The following is a 23009-nucleotide window of genomic DNA, read 5'->3' as shown; positions in this document are numbered from 1 at the left end:
AGAAGTGCGCAGTGAACTAGATGATATCATGGGTGCAGTTGATCTGATCTTAACAAGTGAGAGAGCTGTACAGAATGCCAGGATTTTTGCAGTACTTTGTACCAGGATGGAGAATGACCATAAAAATCTGTTGTGTCTCAGAGATTTTGCAGTTGTCTCTTTTTACAAAAGAGCCGTGTTGTAAGTTTGCTAACCTTTTCTTGTGGTGACAAGTGGTTATTAACAGTGTGGTATATAGGAGCCATTTTTTGAAAGATTAAAAAAGTATATTTCCCCCTTCATGGAAATGATGGTGTTTTAACAGTAAGCAAGAGAATTTAGAGTGTTTTTTATTTTTTTGAAAAACCTCACTCAATGAAAAGAACATTTTGGATGCAAATTTTAAATTTTAGCAATAACCATTGCATTATTTGGGGATAGGACTGAATATTGAATATTGTTTAGAAATTGCAGTCAATAATGTATTTTTCCACTTGGATATATACATCATTGTGAGGTACCCTCTTCAGCAAGGACAGTCATTAAATCCAAAAACATAAGTAAACTGAACTTAGAACTTGACTTTTGGCTCACTGTGTTAAACCAAGATTTTAAGAAAGGGGGAACCACACTTTTTAAAATTACACTGTGCTCACTAAAAATATTACTATCGATAATTGTTTTTTGTGGAAGCAAAACTTGTTTTGTGTTTTTAATGAATAAGATAAAATAACAGTATTATAAAACAGTTATTTTTCTTTGTTTATCCTATAAAATTTCAATTTTGGGTATGTTTTATAATATGCATACCATAATAATTGGTTAGAAAAAGCATCAAATTTATAAAATAAGAAATATAGGTTTAGCGGTTTGCACTTAAAGTATTTTTTTGGTGGGATTTACTATGAAAAGATTTTGTAGCTCACTGACTGTAGATTAGCGATGTTCATATTGTAATTCCTTGATACAGTGTTCAAAATAGTCTGGGTCAACTTTATGAGAAGATCGGAAGCATATTTAGTGTCCAGGTTTTATCTGGGGGGATCAGGGAATTTTTAGCTGATGGAAACTCTGGTTTATAAACAGTGATCAGATGTATCTGAACTTTATTAGACACATACCACATGCCAGGCACTGCACAGAGCACTTATACTCACCTAATTTCATGATCACAACAAACCATTCAGTGGGGACTGTTAATTCATTTTACAGATGAAGAGACTCCCACTCTGAAACTCCACTGTTTTGAAGTCTGAAGTAGTTAGGACTACACAGATGGTATGGCTGATTCAAATCTAGAACTCCAAGTCTAAGTGTAGGACCACCCCCTGCCCCCAATACTACAGGCAGTATTAAGGGTGCAGAATTGGAGCTCATATCCTAGCTCTGGCGCTTACTGAGTGACCCTAGGCAAGTTACTTAACTTGGGCCCTCAGTTTCCTTATCTGTGAAATGGGGCTGAAACTTACATTACCTACCTTACAGAATCGTTGAGAAGATTAAATGATGCTTAAAGGGCTATAACAGTGCGTGATACAAGTGAACATTCAATATATGTTGGCTATTATGTTCATCATATCTCCTATTTCCCCAAATTCTGCTCTCTAATTAGATTACAGTCTTTTTGAGAGTGAAGAATGGTATCTGATTTCTTCTCCTCTCCTTTCTTTCCCTCCTTTCCTTCCTTATCCCCACTACCAAGTGCAGTGTCTTGCTCAGAGGTGATGCTCACGTGTTTATTAATAATGATTTCAGTTCACCTGAACTTTTTTTTAGGAATTATTTTATATTTTTTAAATTGTGGTGAAATATACATAACTTCAAATTTAGCATCTTAATCATTTTAAGTGTCTGGTTCAGTGGCCCTGAGAACATTCATATTGTTGTGCAACCATCACTGCCATTCACTTCCAGAACTCTTTCCATCTTGCAAAACTGAAACTTTGTATCCATTAAACAATAGCTTCCCATTCCTCCCTCATAATTATAACTTTTAAACAATTTTATTTATATTTATTTATTTTATTATTGGAGTATAGTTGATTTACAATGTTGTGTTAGTTTCAGTCACCTGAACTTGTCAATCAGTACATATTTATTGATCGCCACTATGGGCGAAGTCTGCTCACCACTGTTTTGAAGTCTTTCATCTCCTATGTTATCTAATTTGATCCTCACCACAACCCTAGATTTTAAGGACTATCACACCCATTCTATCACCAAAGAAACTGAGGCTTAACAAAAGTAAGTGGCAGAGATCACACCGCCAGCTGGGGGTGGAAAAGGGGTCCCATGTAGGTGCTGACTTTGCCTTTTCAATTACTGGGTGTGGAGGCAAGTGTTTCTCTGACATGGTTACCTTTAGAGGTTGTCCTTCCTTATGGTGATGCCAGCCCGATCTTGGACCCACTTTTCAGTGGCCTGAATACATTAAGATTCACTGAGAAAGCCGAGCAAACGGAACCCTTGTTACTTCTTGAAGAAATATTTTAATCAATTTATTTGGCACTATTCAGAGATCACATACTATTTGGTAAGCATTCCATTATCATTAAGGAGCAACTAATGGATAATTAGTTGGAGGGATTACACATTTAACTACTTTGCTGATTTAAAAATTTTGCTTAGGGGGGCTTCCCTGGTGGTGCAGTGATTAAGAATCCGCCTGCCAATGCAGGGGACATGGGTTCGAGCCCTGGTCTGGGAAGATCCCACATGCCGCGGAGCAACTAAGCCCATGTGCCACAACTATTGAGCCTGCGCTCTAGAGCCTGCAAGCCACAACTACTGAAGCCCACGTGCTCTAGGGGCCACGTGCCACAACTACTGAGCCCGCATGCTGCAACTACTGAAGCCTGTGTGCCTAGAGCCCATGCTCTGCAGCAAGAGAAGCCACTGCAATGAGAAGCCCATGCACCACAATGAAGAGTAGCCCCCACTCGCTGCAACTAGAGAAAGCCCACGTGCAGCAACGAAGACCCAACGCAGCCATAAACAAACAAACAAACAAATAAATTAATTAAAATATGGAATCTAAAAAAAAAAAATGGTTCTGATGAACCTAGGGGCAGGACAGGAAAAAGATGCAGATGTAGAGAATGGACTTGAGGACACCGGGAGGGGGAAGGGTAAGCTGGGATGAAGCTTTGACATATATACACTACCAAGTGTAAAATAGATAGCTAGTCAGAAGCAGCTGAATAGCACAGGGAGATCAGCTTGGTGCTTTGTGACCACCTAGCAGGGTGGGATAGGGAGGGTGGGAGGGAGGCGCAAGAGGGAGGGGATATAGGGATATATGTATACATATAGCTGATTCACTTTGTTATACAGCAGAAACTAACACAACATTGTAAAGCAATTATACTCCAATAAAGATGTTTTAAAAAAAAAGACACTGAAGCCACTATTATAAAAATGTCATGAGGGGGACTTCCCTGGTGGTCCAGTGGTTAAGACTCCGTGCTTCCAATGCAGGGGGTGCGGGTTCGATCTCTGGTCAGGGAACTAAGATCCTACATGCCAAAAGAAAAAAAAAAAAGGCATGAATAAGTATGAACACGCTTGAAATGAATGAAAAGATGAAAAGTCTCAGTGAAGAAATAGAAAGTATAAAGAACCAAATGGAAATTTTAGAACTGAAAAATACAATAACCAAGAATTTTTAAATGACTGTTTGGGCTTTGTATCAGTTCCTCATTGCTGCTGTAACAAATTACTACAACTGTAGTGGCTTAAAACAAAACAAACATAGTAACTTACAGTTCTGAGGGTCAGGAGTCTGAAATGAATCTTACAAAGTTAAAATCAAGATGTCAGCAGGGCTGCATTTCTTCTGGGGACTCCAGGGAAAAATACATGTTTTTGCCTTTCCTACCTTCTAGAGGCTGCCTGCGTTCCTTGGCTTATGGCAGCCTTCATCTTCAAAGTGCATCCCTCCAACCGCTGCTTCTGCTGTAGATGTCCCGTTTTTTGTCACTCACATTCCTGTCTCCCTTTTATAAGGACCCTGTGATTACACTGGGCCCACTCAGACAATTCAGACTAATCTCCCTATCTTAGGGTCCTTAATTTAATTAGCATCTGCAGAATCCCTTTTGCTGTTAAGGCCACATATTCACAGGTTCTTGGGGTTAGGAAGTAGACATCTTTGGGTGGCCATTCTGTCTACCACAGGCTCAGTAGCAGAATAGAGATGACAGAGGAAAGAGTCAGTAAACTTGAAGATAGATCAGTAAAGAACTATCCAATCTAAACAACAGAGAGAAAAACGATTGAAAAGATGGGGGGCAGGGTGAGTCTATGGGAAAATATGAAAAAAGGTCTAACATTTGTGTCTAGAGTCCGAGAAAGAGAGGAGAAAGGGGCTTCCCTGGTGGCGTGGTGGTTTAGAATCTGCCTGCCAATGCAGGGACACGGGTTCGAGCCCTGGTCTGGGAAGATCCCACATGCCGCGGAGCAACTAGGCCCGTGAGCCACAACTACTGAGCCTGTGCGTCTGGAGCCTGTGCTCCGCAACGGGAGAGGCTGCGATAGAGAGAGGCCTGCACACCATGATGAAGAGTGGCCCCCGCTTGCCGCAACTGGAGAAAGCCCTCGCACAGAAATGAAGACCCAACACAGCCAAAAATAAATAAATAAAATTAAAAAAAAAAAAGAGGAGAAGGACTGTGATGCAGAAAAAAATATACATTTGAAGAAATAATGGCTGAAATGCTCAAATCTGATGGAAAATATAAAAGGCTCAGTGAATCCAAGACAGGATAAATTTAAAGAAATCCCAGCCTAGACACATCATAACAGCTAAAAACTAAAGACAATGAAAAACATCTTGAAAGCAGCTGCAGAGAATATGATATATTACTTACAAGGCAACAATGAATCAAATGACTGTGGATTTTGCATTAGAAACCATGAAAGCCAGATGGAAGTGGAACAACATTTTTTGAGTACTACAAAGATCATCTAATTTACCTCCTTCGTTTTGTTGATGTGAAAACTGAGGACTGGAAAGATGAAGTGGTTGTCTTGAATCTCAAGACTCTTTATTCCCATATTTAATATAATGACCATTTTTCCACTGTCACGGTTTTCCTGGCTTTTCTGATGTGTTAATAACAAAATAAAAAAACTTGCCTTAACTAGCTCAAGCAAAAAGAGAAATAATTAAAAGAAGTTGGGATCTCTCAAGATCAGAAGTGAAAATAAGCATCAAGAATAACTTAAAGTTGAAACGATGGAAAAAAAATTTTGCTTAGACTGAAATGTACAGAATCACATACATCAGGATTAGAGTTGTGCTTCAGTTTCGCCCCTCCTGGTTGGAAGTGGAGTGGGACCACCCACCTCTTCATTTGGAAGCATCCACTCCCAGGACATCTGCCTGCCTGTGACCAAGGTCAAGTTTTGTTTCAGAATGGGGCCAGAGACCAGGCAGTTACCTCTTTTGACTTTTTCCCCAAAAAAAGAGAATTTCTTAGAGACTGATAGTCTTTTCCACAGGATGTCTTTTGATACAGCCTCACTCTTGGATGGAGTGAACAAATTAACTAGTATTAGGAAGAAGTCTGAACTTTGGGGGGACTTCTAATGGCTTCCAGATTCAGAAGGGAAGTTTGTAAGGATGGTATGCAGCACTCGAGACCCCCAAGCTTCGATGTTACCTATGGGGACCAGCCCTGCACATGGTCGCCTTTCTGACTTCACCAAGAAGGATTTTTTAAAAAATTAATTAATTAATTATTTTTATTGGGGTATAGTTGTTTTACGATGTTTGTTAGTTTCTACTGTACAGCGAAGTGGAGTTCCCTGTGTTATACAGCAGGTTCTTATTAGTTATCTATTTTATACATATTAGTGTATATATGTCAATCCCAATCTCCCAATTCATCCCACCAACACCCCCCCTTCCCCCCTTGGTGTCCATACGTTTGTTCTCTACATCTGTGTCTATATTTCTGCCTTGCAAACCAGTTCATCTTTACCATTTTTCTAGATTCCACATATATGCATTAATATATGATATTTGTTTTTCTCCTTCTGACTTATGTCACTCTGTATGACAGTCTCTAGGTCCATCCATGTCTCTAAAAATGACCCAATTTCGTTCCTTTTTATGGCTGAGTAATATCCCATTGTATATATGCACCACATCTTCTTTATCCATTCGTCTGTTGATGGGCATTTAGGTTGCTTCCATGACCTGGCTATTGTAAATAGTGCTGCAATGAACGCTGGGGTGCATGTGTCTTTTTGAATTATGGTTTTCTCTGGGTATATGCCCAGTAGTGGGATTGCTGGATCATATGGTAATTCTATTTTTAGTTTTTTAAGGAGCCTCCATACTGTTCTCCATAGTGGCTGTATCAATTTCCATTCCCACCAACAGTGCAGGAGGGTTCCCTTTTCTCCACATCCTCTCCAGCATTTGTTGTTTGTAGATTTTCTGATGATGCCCGTTCTAACCAGTGTGAGGTGATACCTCATTGTAGTTTTGATTTGCATTTCTCTAAAAATTAGTGATGTTGAGCAGCTTTTCATGTGCCTCTTGGCCATCTGTATGTCTTCTTTGGAGAAATGTCTATTTAGGTCTTGTGCCCATTTTTTGATTGGGTTGTTTGTTTTTTTTGATATTGAGCTGCATTTGATATTGAGCTGCATCAGCTGTTTATATATTTTTAGAGATCAATTCTTTGTCCATTGATTCATTTGCAAATATTTTCTCCCATTCTGAGTGTTGTCTTTTTGTCTTGTTTATAGTTTCCTTTGCTGTGGAAAAGCTTTTAAGTTTCATTAGGTTCCATTTGTTTATTTGTGTTTTTGTTTCCATTACTCTAGGAGGTGGGTCAAAAAAGATCTTGCTGTGATTTATGTCAAAGAGTGTTCTTCCTATGTTTTCCTCTAAGAGCTTTATAGTGTCTGGTCTTACATTTAGGTCTTTAATCCATTTTGAGTTTATTTTTGTGTATGGTGTTAGGGAGTGTTCTAATTTCATTCTTTTACATGTAGCTGTCCAGTTTTCCCAGCACCACTTATTGAAGAAACTGTCTTTTCCCCATTGTATATCCTTGCCTTCTTAGTCATAGATTAGTTGACCATAGGTGTATGGGTTTATCTCTGGGCTTTCTATCCTGTTCCATTGATCTATATTTCTGTTTTTGTGCCAGTACCATATTGTCTTGATTACTGTAGCTTTGTAGTATAGTTTGAAGTCAGGGAGTCTGATTCCTCCAGCTCTGTTTTGTTGTTGTTTTTTTTTTCTCAAGATTACTTTGGCTATTCAGGGTCTTTTGTGTCTCCATACAAATTTTAAGATTTTTTGTTCTACTTCTGTAAAAAATGCCATTGGTAATTTGATAGGGATTGCATTGAATCTGTAGATTGCTTTGGGTAGTATAGTCATTTTCACAATATTGATACTTCCCATCCAAGAACATGGTATATCTCTCCATCTGTTTGTGTCATCTTTGATTTCTTTCATCAGTGTCTTATAGTTTTCTGAGTACAGTTCTTTTACCTCCTTAGGTAGGTTTATTCCTAGGTATTTTACTCTTTTTGTTGCAATAGTGAATGGGATTGTTTCCTTAATTTCTCTTTCTGATCTTTCATCGTTAGTGTGAAATGCAAGAGATTTCTGCGCATTAATTTTATATCCTGCAACTTTACCAAATTCATTGATTAGCTCTAGTAGTTTTCTGGTGGCGTCTTTAAGATTTTCTACGTATAGTATCATGTCATCTGCAAACAGTGACAGTTTTACTTCTTCTTTTCCAATTTGTATTCCTTTTATTTCTTTTTCTTCTCTGATTGCCATGGCTAGTACTTCCAAAACTATGTTGAATAATAGTGGTGAGAGTGGACATCCTTGTCTTGTTCTTGATCTTAGAGTAAATTCTTTCAGTTTTTCACTACTGAGAATGATGTTTGCTGTGGATTTGTCATATATGGACTTTATTATGTTGAGGTACGTTCCATCAATGCCCACTTTCTGGAGAGTTTTTATCATAAATGGGTGTTGAATTTTGTCAAAAGCTTTTTCTGCTTCTATTGAGATGATCATATTTTTATTCTTCAATTTGTTAATATGGTGTTATCACATTGATTGATTTGCATATATTGAAGAATCCTTGCATCCCTGGGATAAATCCCACTTGATCATGGTGTATGATCCTTTTAATATGTTGTTGGATTCTGTTTGCTAGTATTTTGTTGAGGATTTTTGCATCTATATTCATCAGTGATATTGGTCTGTAATTTTCTTCTTTTGTAGTATCTTTGTCTGGTTTTGATATCAGGGTGATCACCAAGAATGATCTGCTATCCTGTTATCTCTGGAACCTGGGAGTGTCAATTGCCCTGCTTTCCGACAGCTGCCACTTCTGTTGGTTCCTTCAGTATTCCCACAAATGTGAGTGATTCAATAACAACTATTCACCTCAACCAACCACCTCTGAGAGCAGACATTGTATTTTTCTACTTCCTTCCCGCCCAGACTTTTCCAACAGTTGGTCTGTATTTGTTGCCTGACAGACTCATCTGCTGCTCTCTTGCTCTTCCTGGCCGTTGCCTCCTGCTTCCTCAGAAGGTGAGAGCTCCTAGCCTGTCCCAGGAGCAGCTTGGCCCAAAGCCTGGCTGGGCTCGGGCTGCTCTTCTGGCTCCAGAGTAGAGCTGCCCTCTGCCCTATGTAGCAAAAATAACAAACCTTCCCAAACACGTCATGCGATTTGGAGAGGACAGGCATCATGATAATTTACTACACCCACGCAACTCCCCATCCCCTTCTCCACAAATGAGAAGGAGAGAAAAGTCAGAACATATGCCCCACGCCCACCTCTGACTCCTGGACCAAGAGCTGCAGTTTCTGTGGCTCTCTGGGGAAGGGCAGGGGGCCCGTGCTCTCTAATGGACCCTCCTGCTTGTTGAATTGCCCCCTGTGATTCATCACCAGACAAGCTGCAGACGTGGACAGCGGGGAGAGTCTTGGATGCGTGCTTGCCCTTTCCTTTGTCTCTGTTCTACCTGTCTGTTTAGATCAGAAAGCCACGAGGCATGTCTACCTCTGTGCTCTGTGCAGTACCCACCAACTGTGGATGCTCATGGAACGTGGGTGATTGGTGACGGTGTTAATCTGAGTAATAACATTTGGGGCACAATCTCAAGGAAGTTTTTGAGTACTGGCTTACAGATGTGTGTGTCCTGCTGAGGAGGAAGAGACCCAAGTAATGGGCAACTGCAGAAGCCGGTACCAGGATTCCCAGTTCAAAATGCTCTTCCCTTAAAAACAAAAGGCAAATCAAGCAAGCAAGCAAACAAACAAGCCCTCACCCAAGCTATAGTATCAAGCCATTTTAACAGCAGCACCAGTTGTGTGTCAGCTGCTTGAGATTTTAAGTCAAAGGGAGCAAGGCAATTTTGTCCGAAGGCACCAAAACAGTGATTATTGAGAGCTTACTGTCGGCTTCTTTACATATGTGATCTCAAATTAGATGTAATTTCCTTATTTTGGAGATGAGTAAACTGAGCTTCTGAGAGGTGGGGTAACTTGCCCAGGTCACATGGTGATATGGACTGAATGTTTGTGTCCCTCCAAAATTCATATTGTGCAGCCCTAATCCACAGTGTGATGGTATTTGGAGGTTTGGCCTTTGGGAGGTAATTACGTTTGGATGAAGTCTTAAGGATGGGATTAGTGTCCTTATAAAAGAGAAAGAGAGACTAGAACACACACACACACACACACACACACTCTCTCTCTCTCTCTCTCTCTGTGTCTCTCTCTCTCTCTCTCGTGTAACGACACAGTGAGAAGGTGGCCATCTGCAAACCTGGAAACGGGCCTCATGAGGAACCAGATCTGCCAGCACCTTGATTTTGAACTTCCCAGCCTTTAGAACTGCGAGAAATAAAAGTCAGTTGTTAGGCCATCCAGTCTGTGGATGTTACAGCAGACAGAGCTGACTAAGACACATAGTAAATAACTATTTCTGGGCCTCCAGATTTGCACACAGGTCTTCTGTGGCCAGTGTCCGTGACCTTGCTATGTGCAGCCTCATTTATTCTTATCGGTGCCTTTCCTTTGGGTTCAGTAAAAGAAATTCTTTTCATGCTAATGTGGCAGGCCAGTCCATGTGCCTGTTTGCTTTGTTTCCTTCCCTCAGCACTCCCCCTCCTAGGATGAGGTGGGGAGGGGCTTTGACCAGATAGCGGTGGATAATGAGTCAGCTGCCTGCTGTGAGGGCCATCACTGTCGGCCACAGATCTGGTGACTGCCCCTTGCCCTGGAGCCAGGCGTCTGCAGAGAAAAGGCAAAGGACTGTGGCAGAGGCGAGGAAAGAGGGAAGTAGTACCCTAGCTCCTTTCTCGCTTACCCTATATCCAAATCTATCAGCAGCTGTCTTTGGTGATTTGCACCATGGTCTGGACCCAGGGAGTCTCCGTGATCATCCAGTAGCAGGACTTCCTTTCTAGGAATGAACTGTACCATGAGCTCCCCTGATATCATGGGTCTGACTTTGGGGTCATACTAGCAAATCACTGAGTAACTTAAATGGGTGGTCTGTTTCTTTCTCCAGATATGGCCTCAGGGCAGGATTGGGGTAAGGATTTTCTCACCCCGGAGGGAACTAGGGGACAAATGGTCAAAACTATGGAGAAGGCAGAGGGTCTAAGAGCAGGCAAAATAATAGAATGGAAATGATAATAAATATGAATAATATATAATATATGTAATAGTAATAAAATACATCAGGCTTACTAGCAGGTTCCTTTGTTCATGGGGAGCCTTACAGGGCAGAGCTTGTGTTCCTTGGCACTAGAGGTGGGAAAAAAGGGGATCAACTGAACTTGCTGGAGATGGGCCAGGGCGATGGGCTTAGGGACCCCAAGGGTGGGCTGTATCCCAAGGGTGGTAGGATCTGCATATTTGCCAGTGACTCTGATTAAGTGAAAATAACATAAAGTACCTAGCACAGTGCTGGTGTTTATTATATGTTCGGTTAATATTAGGTTATGTTATGGGTTGAATTGTGTCCCCCCCCCAAAATGATATGTTGACAGCAGAACCCCCAGTACCTCCGAATGTAATCTTATTTGGAAAGAGGGTCATTGCAGATGTAATTAGTTAAGATGAGGTTATACAACAGTAGGGTGGGCCTTAGTCCCATATGATTGGTGCCCTCTTAAGACGAGAACATATACAGACCCACGGGGGAGAGTGCCATCTGATGCCATAGGCACAGCCTGAAGCACTGCGGTGCAATCAAGGCAGGCCAAGGACGGCCAGCAACCTTCAGATGCTCGGAGAGAGGCGAGGAAGGTTCTCCCCTACAGGTTTCCAAGGGAGCCTGGTCTTGCCAATACCTTGATTTTGGACCTCCAGCCTCCAGAACTGGGAGACAATGCATTTCCGTTGTTTTACGCCATTCGGTTCATGGTCCTTTGTGCAGCCCTAGGAAATGAATACAGCCACTTCCCTCTCTGTTTAGTCTTCCCAGCTCAGCCTCAGAGGTGCACGTGCAGGTGCTTCCGTGAGGTGTGTGTTTAAGGAAAAACCGAATCGTGTTTTCAGGCAGTGTGGGAGTTAATCACTTATAGAAACAGTTGGAGAAAGAGAAAACAAGTGTCAATGAGGATGTGGAAAAATGGGAACCCTTGTGCACTGTTGGTTGAAATGATGGTACAGCTGGTGTGGAAAACAATATAGAGGTTCCTCAAAAAATTAAAAATAAAACTACATATGATCCAGCAATCCTACTTCTGTGTATATATCCAAAAGAATTAAAAGCAGGATCTCAAAGAGATCTTTGCACACTCATGTTCATTGCAGCATTATTCACAATAGTCAAGAGGTGGAAGCAACCCAAATGTTCATCAATGAATGAATGGATAAAGAAATAAAATAAAATGTGTGGTATATAAACACAAAGAAATATTATGCAGCTTAAAAAAAGGAGATCCTGTCACATGCCCCCAAATGGAGGTTTTTTGAGGACATGATGCTAAATTAAGTAAGCCAGTCACAAAAGGACAAATACTATATGATTCCACTCATATGAGGTATCTAAAGAGGTCAAAATCATAGAAATAGAAAGTGGAAAGGTGGTTTCCCAGGGCTGGGGGTAGGTGGGAGAGTAGGTAGTGTTTAATGGTCATAGAGTTTCAGTTTTGCAAGATGAAAAAGTTCTAGAGATCCATTGCGCAGCAATGTGGATGTACTTGACACTCCTGGACTGTATACTCGAAAATGTTTAAGATGGAAAAAAAAATTTTTTTTAAATTATTTATTTATTTACTTATTTTTGACTGTGTTGGGTCCCGTAGCTGCGTGTGGGCTTTCTCTAGTTGCGGCGAGCAGGGGCTACTCTTCGTTGTGGTGCACGGGTTCCTCATTGCGGTGGCTTCTCTTGTTCTGGAGCACGGGCTCTAGGCACGTGGGCTTCAGTAGTTGTGGCATGTGGGCTCAGTAGTTGTGGCACATGGGCTTAGTTGCTCCGCGGCATGTGGGATCTTCCCGGATCAGGGTTCGAACCTGTGTCCCCTGCATTGGCAGGCGGATTCTTAACCACTGCACCACCAGGGAAGTCCCTAAGATGGAAAATTTAATGTTATGTGTTTGTAACCACAATTAAGAAATAAAATAAAAATTAAAAAAGAAGTCCTAGGAGAAGTTCCCATTGAAAATGAGAAATTCTTTGATAATGTGATTAATTACTTTTTTGGTTTTTGCATATGTATGTCTTTGATTTTTTTGTACACTGGATTTTCTTAAAGCGAGGCTTGCATGTAACTTGGGTGCCGGAGCTTCCGGTGGGTTGTTACAGTGACCCTGGTCCACCACTTCTTTCCCTGCATGTGGCATAATAGTGTGGGGTTGGAGTTCCCCCCCTAACGGGAGACTTAAGGTACATAGGAGGGCTCCCACTGACAGCCTCTAGAGGCAAATGATTTGACAGAATTGAGGCCAGGGAACTAGGCTGTCCCTTTCGTGAAGCCCAGATGTCAGCAGTTTCTACATGTGGTCTAATAAAAATATACGTTTGGTCTTTGTTCCCAGTTCCTGGCACAGAGTAACTTAAAACCCTTGGGATTTCTTGAGTGAATCTGTATCTTTTATTATTCAATCACCAAAGGCCAATGAAATAATCAATCATGACCATATAATGGACATCCATAAAAACCGCTAAACGACAGGGTTTGGAGAGCTTCCGAGTTGGGGAGCGCAGGGAGGGTGGTGGGCCCTGCTGGGTATGGAAGCTCCGCCTCCCTCTCCCCTCTTACCTTGCCTTAAGCATCTTTTCCATTTGGCTGTTCCTGAGCTGTATGTTTTATTTAAAAAAACAAACCCAAAACCTATATTTGTAAGTAAAGTGTCTTCCTGAGTTCTTTGAGCTCTTCTAGCAAATCATCAAAACTGGGAGCCTCTGATTTATAGCTGGTTAGTTAGAAGTACTGGTGGCCCAAGACTTGTCACTGGCATCTGCAGTGGGAGCAGTTTTGTGGGACTGAGCCCTTTAACTCGTGGGATCTGGCCCCAACTCCAGGTAGGGTGTGTCAGAATTGAATTATAGGACATCCAACTGGTGTCAGAGAACTGAAGAATAGATTGGTGTCAAAAAACATCTCAGACTACATTCTTTCTCTTGGTCTGGACTTCTTCCTTCTTGAGTAATCCAAGTAGAAGATGCCACCCCTGGAGAGAGGATAGGGGTCTCGGCCCAGCCTGGCAGTGGGGATGTAAATGTCAGCCAGGATGACCAAACAGGGGGCCCGTGTTTGGGCTATTGTGTGTCACACCGACCTTGACCGGCCATGTGGACACAACCAGGGTGAGCTCTTGCTGACCATCAGATGCCTCATTCCCACCTGTGATGCTCAGAGAGAGACCATGAGCCTTGAAAAACACCATATTATTTTGTGATGTCACCCCTGGAATGTTCTGAGTGTTTTGGTGACCAACTTCTGCATAGGACCTATACCTGGCACCTAACATTGGTATGGCTTTTTACTTGAGATAGAAATAATAATTTTAGAAAAGGTAGTAGGTATCGGTACCTCTGCTCCACAGACTTTCAGAAAGCTTTTCCATCAACTATAATACCTGTCTTAATTTCTGTTCAGAGATTGATAAAGCATCATATCAGATATCATCTTCACATTCTTTCAGACTCAGATTTTCATAACGTACATAATTAACAAGAGGGGATAAGTGAGTAGTAAAAACTCCTCTGTTTTTCAGGTGAGAAGTTGAGGCCCAGAGGATGGGCTGGGAAGCAGAAATCTACTTATTTTCTCTTTTCCACAGCACTCGAGGCCAAATTTTACAAGAAAAAGAGATACCAGATCTGAAAGCCTAGAAATTCCAATCAATGTGGTTCTACCTCAGGTAGGGATAATCACAGAAGGATGCAACCTCTCAGTTTTAGCCAGAGTAGCCCTCCTCTGTCAAAACTCTAGCAGGATGTCATAGAAGGAGCAGAGTAGTCAGGGCCTCAGATTCTAGTTCTAGGTCAGCTGCCAGCCAGCTGTGTACCTGGGGGAGCCCACTTAGTCACTCAGCGTCTCGGGTTTCTCATCCCTCGAATGAGGGGGGTGGGTTAGGTGATCTGGGAAGACCTTCCAGCCCTACCACTTGAAGTTTCTGTGACTCTCGGAAATAAGCCAATCTTCTCAAAATTACATCTTTTGGTGCTTGCTGTTGTGCAACTACTCTGGATTTACGGGGGCAGAATTAGAACTGAGACTTGCAATCAAAAGCCTACGACTGAATCCATGAACCTAGGATGTGGGCTGAGGGGTACAGAGTCATGCGGCGGGGTCAAGAGAATGAAGGCCTGCTGTACACCAAAGACAGAGAGAGTGTAAGAGGGGTGGGCCTGAGGGGTTCAGAATGGAGGCCAATGAACGGATGACAGGCTGGAGATTCTCAGTCCTCCTCCTGCTAAGCAGCTGTTTCCTGGGAGGGGTCCTCCCGATTGGATTGTTCCTACTGCTGTGTCACAAAGGGGGCAGGCTTGCTTCTCCAGAGTCACCTAAGGCCCTGTTGGAAGATCATGGCGGTGCAACCAGAGGGGCTAAAATGTAGGGTGGAGGAATCCACTGCAGAGGTAACTATCTGAAAGCTCTGTCCAGGGATGTGTAGGAACAGAATTGATCACCAGTGGGCATCCTGGGATCTTGGAGAGCATGAAATTAGAGGACACCTGCTGCCTGGGCACAGGGGCAGATGTGCCTCATGGGTACACCCCTTGGCAGGTTCCTGCGGCAGGTTCCAGACACCCGGCAGGGTACTCTAGGCTGGTGCTTGGGGTGAAGGGGGCGTCTATAAGTTTAGATGATCTGAACTGGGCCATCACTAGAGCTGTGAGAGGGCCCAGTGTGCTGACTGGACCTCCCCAGATGAGATGGTTACAGCTGGCAGCACTGGGAGGACTGATGTGGTTAACAAGGGGAGGAAGGGGGACTTCCCTGGCGGTCCAGTGGTTAAGACTTTGCGCTTCCACCGCAGGGGGCACGGGTTCGATCCCTGGTCGGGGGACTAAGATCCCGCATGCTGCATGGTGTGGCCAAACAAACAAAAACAAAACAAAACAAACAACAAGGGGAGGAAGGGAGATTGAGCACTGATTTGATCACGTGGCGGCACTGGGCCATGCAGCATGAGGGAGAGATTGTACAGGAACGGGAACTGGGAACCCTAGGAAGCCCACTAGTAATGGCAGAGCTGGAGTTAGAGCCTTGAAGCCAGGTCAGTGCCCACTTCCTCTGCTGTGCCGCAAGCTGGGCACATGCCACCTGCTTCTTCCCTTGCTCTTAAGAGGTGGTGCCTCTTCTCCGCCCATCGTCACCGCTTACCGTGAGCTCCCTGCATGTATCTGCCACATTCTGCTTCGTTTTGAGGCTGAGCCCATTCACTGGGGAAAGGGATTGCAGCAGCAGCTGTGTTTCCAGAAAGTACCTCTGGCCTCCCAGCTCCCAATCATGCCTGGCGCTTCTCATTTACATTGCAAATGCCTATGATTCACTCTTTGTTTCACCCTTAGGTCTTTTCGGGTCTTATTGATTTCCAGTTTTTCTTCCTCACATTAAACATTTGTGTTTTCTGATCTATTTCCCTCCAACACATTAACTTGCCAGCCATCAATGTTACTTCCTGCCCAAGCTCTCTGCCCTCCTGGTTCCTTTTGTACATAATGATTCAGTTCTCACCAGCATTCCCATTTCCCCAGTGAGCGCTATCTGTGAGTTTCATAAAGGCACTGTTTCCTGTGAGATCATTAATGAAGGATCTATACCAGGTCAGAATGAGCTCCCACAGCGCCCTCCAGGGCCCCCCTCATCCCTTGCTGTTGCCTTTTCTCGGTCCCCTTTGTTTGGGTTTGTTCTTCAGAAGCTATGGAATCCACCAACGATGCCTGTATCTCTACCAATTTGAATAAGTGTTAGGAGGAAGATTTCAGAAGACTGTGTGTTAAACAATTAGCTAAAACTACCAGATACATGACAGATGACATCTTTATCCTCTTTGCTGTTAGTGTTATGATTCTATCAAAATCAATCACACTGACCTGTGAATTATCCTCTTATCTGTTCGCATTTATTAAAACCAACATTGACTTTCTCATGGTGCTCGGGAACGGAGTTAATTTAAAAATATGATAATGAGACTCAGCCTTGTCAACCTGGTCTGAAAATTAGTGGCGGATCTGGCTTTTCCTTCCAGCATTCTGGGCCTCTCAGCTTCACATGCTTGAAAAGTAACCCCAGATGGTTGAATGTTCTCTGACCGTAACCCTCAGTAATGCTGGCAAAGTAGGGCTTTAAAAAACTTGGTCAACAGGCTTGAAGTCTGCTGGGAGCATTTGGACGTCTCTTCTGGTCTGTGGTAGCCATACTTCTCCAGGAGTGGAGAGAACCTCAGCGCATGTCAGCTAAACTGGCTAGTCATTGTCTAGCCCTGTTCCCGAACTATTTAGGTGGGAGGCCTGCAACCCCAGAAATTCCTCCCCAGAAGGTCCCACTCCGAGTCCTGTTCCTCAGGCACCCCTTAGCATCAGAAAGAGACTTTGGTCTTATCACCTCTCCTTTGCCTTTGCCCTGCCCGCCCTTCCACTGGCTATTCCTCCTCCACGGTCTCCACTTGCCACACACAAGGCTGGTGATCTGACAGAAGCACATAGTTGGTGATTTCATGCATTTTCCTTCTAGGACCAAATGCATTTAAAAAGGAGGTGCCAGGGAGAAGGCCAGGCCTGATGTTAAGGACGGATTCCCAACCATAGGTGGGATTCAGGCACCTGTGAGGGAGATGGTGGTGCCCAGGGCCCTTCCTGGACCCTCAGCACTAATGCATCTTACTTAGGTCACAACTGGGAGCACATTGCTCCTGAGGGCAGAGTCTCTTGGTCACCTTCCTAACAAAGCCAGATGGAAGGTATGATGAGCGCCGTGGCCATTTGTCTTCCCCTCCTGCATCCTTTCTCGTATCCCATTCTTTCATGAGGAAGCCCCCCTTTTCCTCTCCCACCTACTGGGTCTGCATCCACATGTGAGGGCATTTCCCACAGGTCAAGGAAGAGACCGTCCTTTCCTTCATGGGGAAACCAGGCCAGGCTTCTTTGGGGGCTTGGATCATGCTGCCATAGACTCCGCCTCCTAGGCTGAAGAGAACTTTCGGGGGTGTTCCAGGGGCTTTTTCTTGGCCCAGACCTCTTGGCGGGGCTCAACGACAGCAAGGACAGATTAGTTTAGCCCATGAAACTAACCCAGTGATACCGCTGGTTGAGGAGACCTACCAAGAAGGAGCTGGCTTCAAACATCAGCTAAGGGGGCCTGGGATTTTTTACCTCAAGTACCTCGAGGGTTTGCTTAGCTCAGATGCTCACTTTTTGGAAAGTCCTTTTGTAAAGAAATACATTCAGCATTTGCTATAGTGTTCTGGCCAGGAATGTTTAAGCTTTACTAGTAGAACTGGCTATCTGTTTGGTCTTTTTTTTTTTTTTTTTTAAATTTTTTGGCTGCGTGGCATGTGGGATCTTAATTCCCTGAGCAGGGATCGAACCCGCGTCCCCCGCCTGGGAAGTGCGGAGTCTTAACCACTGGGCCGCCCGGGAAGCCCCTGTTTGGTCTTTATGACAGGACAGCTTACCGACCACTTTCTTAGCGTCTCACAACAACACCAGGAAGTAGGCAGAACAGCTACATTGGGGTTCATTTTAGAGGTGACATTCAGAGAAGTTAAGTGACTTTCACAAGAGCAGTCAAAGATGGGACTTTTAAGCCCAAAGCTACTGGGAATTTAAGACCTCTCGCCTCATTGGATTATAGGTTCAAGATGGCAGCGTGCACAAACAGCATGCTTGTGTGCAGAGGGCAGCTTCCTTTAGGGACTGTGTAGATGGATGTGGGGAGAACCCATGATGTAACAGCTCTGCAGTTTAAAAATGTGAATTGAAACGTGGATACGGCTTTCCTAAATAGACTAAAAATATTAAGGTAAACAAAATCACCACTTTTGAGGGCCAAAAATAGTATAATGTTAACAGCTTTGTGTAGTTCAATCTGATATCTCCTCCTTACCTTTCAGCGCACTTTAGTTGATTAGTGCATTGGCAAGGACTCATTACACCTCCACTGTATGTGAAATGTGTTGTTCTAACTTCCAGGACTAGGGATGTCAAAAAAAGTAAGGGACGGGTCACTGTGCTCAGGTAATTACAATTTATTCATCTGGGGACAAGATGGGACAAGACGTACGAGAATCACTGCAAAGGAGTGATATCAACACACATGCAAAATAAAATATCTGGGCATTATAAAGAGCTAGAATGAGCCTGCAGTTTGGAGTCAGATATCCTGGTTTTAAACCCTTGCTGGCTATGTGATCTTTGGTAGAACCATGGTAGCTCTTTTCAGTAAGATATTACCTATGACTATGGAAATCAGCATATCATCACATAATAGTCATTCAGTGTTACTTCCTTTTCCTTGCTCTATACAATCGAAGGAAATGCTAAGCAACTTCTCTTCTGAATCCACAGTAACCATTCTTGCATGTCTGTAGCTCTCTATAAACAAAGAAGATGTCACATATTCTCCTTTTATTTTTGAACTTTACGACAAAGCATCTGAAATAAATAGGGCAGGTGTTAGTAAAACTGCTGTAGACGGTTGCACAGGTTGTGCACTGCAACACCAGTTGTGAATGGCACCCTCAAGAGTTGGGCATTGTACAGCCTGCACAAACATAGGGGGTGGCTCTAAATCATGCTAGCATCCACATTTTCTAGATATGGAAACTGAGGCAGAGAAATTAAGTGATTTTGTAAAGGCCATGCACTCATACAGCACAGACCCAGGACTCTTTTCAGTTTTATGATGTCCAGTCCCCTGTTCCCCATACTTTACTGCCAGAATTAATGCTTGCTGCACGTCAACCTCCCTCACTTACACCAAGAAATAATGGTTGCTATGCATTGATTTTCAAATTGATTGGAAGTTCCCTGAGAACAGATGCCACATTAATGTTAGTTGATTCATTGACATAAATGTGATTTGGCGCAAGAATGTTTAGAGTGGGAATAGATTAGGGTGAGAAGTTTTCACAAGGCCAAGAAAGAGATTTCCTTGGAGGACTAAGTCCAGCTAGGTCTGATTGGAATCAGGGAAATATGGGAAAGAAAGAATTTGTCTTGCCTCAATGCCTTCCCAGAGTTTAAGCATGATTCTTGGCATATCTGAAATCCTGTATATTTAGTATTTTCCCTTAGATGGTCTCATTTTCAGAAAAAGAAAAGATGCTGCTCTACTTTAGCCTCATCTTAATCCTATCCACAGGATTGTGGGTTTGATAAGATAGGTATATTTTTCTAATACCCATTAAAATAAATATATGACTATTAAAATTTTTACAGTATTTAAGTGTTTTATCTAAGAAACTAGGCCATGAGGCAATGCTGGACTTGGCCACTTTCTGGGTCCTGTCTGGGGATAAGAGGAAGGATAGAAGGACTTAGTCATAAGAGGAGGGTTTGGTCTCTTGGTTAAGGAGGTAAAGGAGACCTATCAGTCCATCAGTATTTTCTGGATTAGGTGCGTGGGCACGGAACAGAGACAGCAAAAGACTTGCTTGGAAAGTGTTGGTCATTTAAGGGAGGGGACATGATGTCAGCTAGGTTGATAAAAGAGGACTGCTGGGGCCATAGTGGTGCCAGTTTATAAACATGGATCCCTTCAACCAGGGGAAGTTAGACAAGAGAATATTAGAGATAATGCTACTGACCTTTCATTATGCAGAAGTGGAAACCAAGGTCAGAGGGTTAGAAGATGTAACCGAGGTACATCCTCTAAGGACAAGGGCCCAAATACCCAAATTGTCCATAGCTAGGGATCCGCCACCCACATGTTAAGTTTTTATTTAGTGTCTTTATGTTGAGGGGATAGTTGAAAATCCCTTGGGTACCCAGTTCAGGATATGGATATAAAATAAAGGTGGCTGACTGAGTAGGATGATTTAAAGGCCATCAAGGATACTATGAACAGGTATAAAGCACTGGAGGTTTCTCTTTGGTTGTTCACCTGGATCAGGAAGAGTATCTTTCTGATAGAAATCAATCATAAAAAAGAAATGAGAGAGTTGGGGAAATTTGAATCAGTATTTGTTGATATTAAGGGATCATTGTTAAATTTTAAAGGGAAGATAATGGTATTGTGGTTTTGTTAAAAAAAAATACGCATTGATGTATTTATGGATAAAACAGCACAATGTCTATACTTTGCTTTGAAATAACCCAGCGGCAGGGGAGTGGTTCTGGAATTGGATGAAGGTATTGATGAAGCAAGTGTGGTCTTGATTTGATAACTGCTGAAGCTGGGTACATGGAAATTTATTAGACTATCCTCTCTCTTTTTGTGTATGTTTGAAATTTTCCATAATAAAAAGTCCCTAAGTAGTGAAAGTCCTTTGCTTAATTCATGGAGATTTCCTACACGTGTGCTTCACATACATAAGTTCAGGGAGCCAGAACTGGATTTGTGACTTACTGAGTGAACTGGTGCTGGTTATTTAACTTCTCTGAGTTTCAGTTTCTCCATCTGTAAAATGGGAATAATAACACCTTATTAAATCAGTGTTGTGAAGATTAAATGAATTCAGTAGCGCAAAACTTCTTCCCTTTCTTTCTCTTGATGGGTATACACATCATTGACTAAAACTACATTTTCCATAGTAATATCTTCAAGAGCAGGATATTACTGCTGAGATGGAGTCCTGTAGTGCTTCATCCTTGGAGGATGACGAGGACCTCTCCAGATTTACTCCTTATTGACCTTGGCTAATCTTCCCAGTCTGGGATCAAGGCACCTTAAATTTATAAGGAAACGGTCTGGGCTTTTCACAGTGGGGTTCATTCTGATCGCAGGTTCAGCCACAAGAGCCATTGTGCTTCTCCCATTGAGAAGGATGAACACCATGGAGGCTGGATTTATTTAAAGTAAATAAGGTTCTGATTGCAGAATGTCCCTGCACCCTCGCTCTCTGGAAGATTAAGCACAACCTTACAAAGTTAATGACATGCTTATTGGAAAGTTAATAGCATAGAATCATGCCTTCTATTTATCTAGCTCTTTGGGTCTTAAAGAATTCTAACCAACTTTATATGCTGTACAAATTATATATCTCTATATATGCCTATATATATAATGTGAATAACCTGACTTGTTTTCTATCTTCTCTGTCTGTAAAATTTTGAAAATAACCTAAGAAACGAGAAATTAATATTTGGAGAGCATTGCAATGTACTTGGATGAAATGCTTTTGGTGTATTTAGAAGCAGCTCTCATGATCTTATTTTTATTTAAATTCATTGCTGCAGTTGTTACCTCTTCTCCAGGATGCATCCCACTTGTTCACTGCTTTTTGAATTCATCTCAGAATTCCTGCATTAGTGAAATCTCCTTTTCTTGGTAACAATAACTTACATTTACATCTCTTACATGTAAGATGGCACCTGGCAGTTTTAAAAACACTTACATTTCTATGGCACCTGGCAGTTTTAAAAACACTTTTGCATTCATTATCTCATTTAATCCTCACAACGGTGTTATGAACTTAAGCAGGGCACGTGTTATTATTTCCATTTTACAGGTACAATTTGCTGACTTTCAATGTTGGAAGGTGGTGCCTTTAAGATCACAGAGTCTGACTCTCTTTTGTACTAGTGAAAAGCTGGGTGTCAGAGAGGGTGAGAGCTCTCTAGTTTCACGCTGCCCATCAGCAACAGAACCAGGATGAGCCTCTGTGTGACCCCAGTCTTGACCCCTTGGCCTTCAGCCCTGGTGTAACCCTCATCTGAGCAAACTGCATTCTACCTGGCTCAGAGCAGTTCTGACCACCGGAAGCCAGAATCACCTGAGGGAGCTGGTTAGAAATACAGATGGATGAGTGAATGAGTGAATCAGTCTTGTAAGTAAAGGCTCCAAAATCTGCATTTAAAACTCACTCAGATTCTTCTTCTGTATTGAGAAGTGTGACAGTGGTTTGTTGGGTTTAAGCTCTGTGGCTCTGATCCTCTTTTTATGTGGTGGTTTTGAGGTGCATGGCCACCATCATGAATTCCTCTGTATGAATCCCTTGGTATCCTTTGATGTCTTCACTGCCACATGTTGAACTCCCATTGCTTGGTGATATGTCTGTGATGGTGCCCTTCCTTTCCAAAATTATCAGCTGGACTCTGTTTTAAGCTTAGCACCATGTTGGTTGGTGTTAAAGGGGCTGCTATCGGGGATGGCTAAGAGTGGAGGATAAGCCTGAATGGGGCCAGGAAGAAGGTGGGACTTACCAGTAGCACTGCCATTTGGGACAATGTGAGTGGCTGTTGGGCGATGCCAATTGTGGGTACACATCTACAGCTCCGGTAGCTGGAGAACAGTGTTTATTCTTCCTCTAGGGTGACAGAAGTGTGCCAGAACCCATGCTTAGTGCTTTCATACATTACCCCTTTTAATCCTAAAATATTTCTACGAGGCAAGGCAGTAGG

General features: G+C 42.7%; 1 protein-coding gene across 1 annotated transcript; it reads left to right on the top strand.

The window, feature by feature from the left end:
* The first annotated feature begins 7960 nt into the window (after nucleotides 1–7960).
* CBY2 (chibby family member 2) lies at nucleotides 7961–15143 on the top strand. Its single transcript, XM_082365150.1, has 2 exons — nucleotides 7961–13968; nucleotides 14279–15143. The coding sequence occupies exons 1-2, from the start codon at nucleotides 13894–13896 to the stop codon at nucleotides 14441–14443; spliced, it is 240 nt and encodes a 79-aa protein (XP_082221276.1). The 5' UTR covers nucleotides 7961–13893; the 3' UTR covers nucleotides 14444–15143.
* Nucleotides 15144–23009: the final 7866 nt, after the last annotated feature.

The sequence above is a fragment of the Balaenoptera borealis genome (genome assembly GCF_965194805.1).
Source record: "Balaenoptera borealis genome assembly, chromosome: 18".
Lineage (NCBI taxonomy): Eukaryota > Metazoa > Chordata > Mammalia > Artiodactyla > Balaenopteridae > Balaenoptera > Balaenoptera borealis.
Note: the sequence above shows the minus strand (reverse complement) of the source record. Positions and strands in the feature narration are given on the sequence as shown.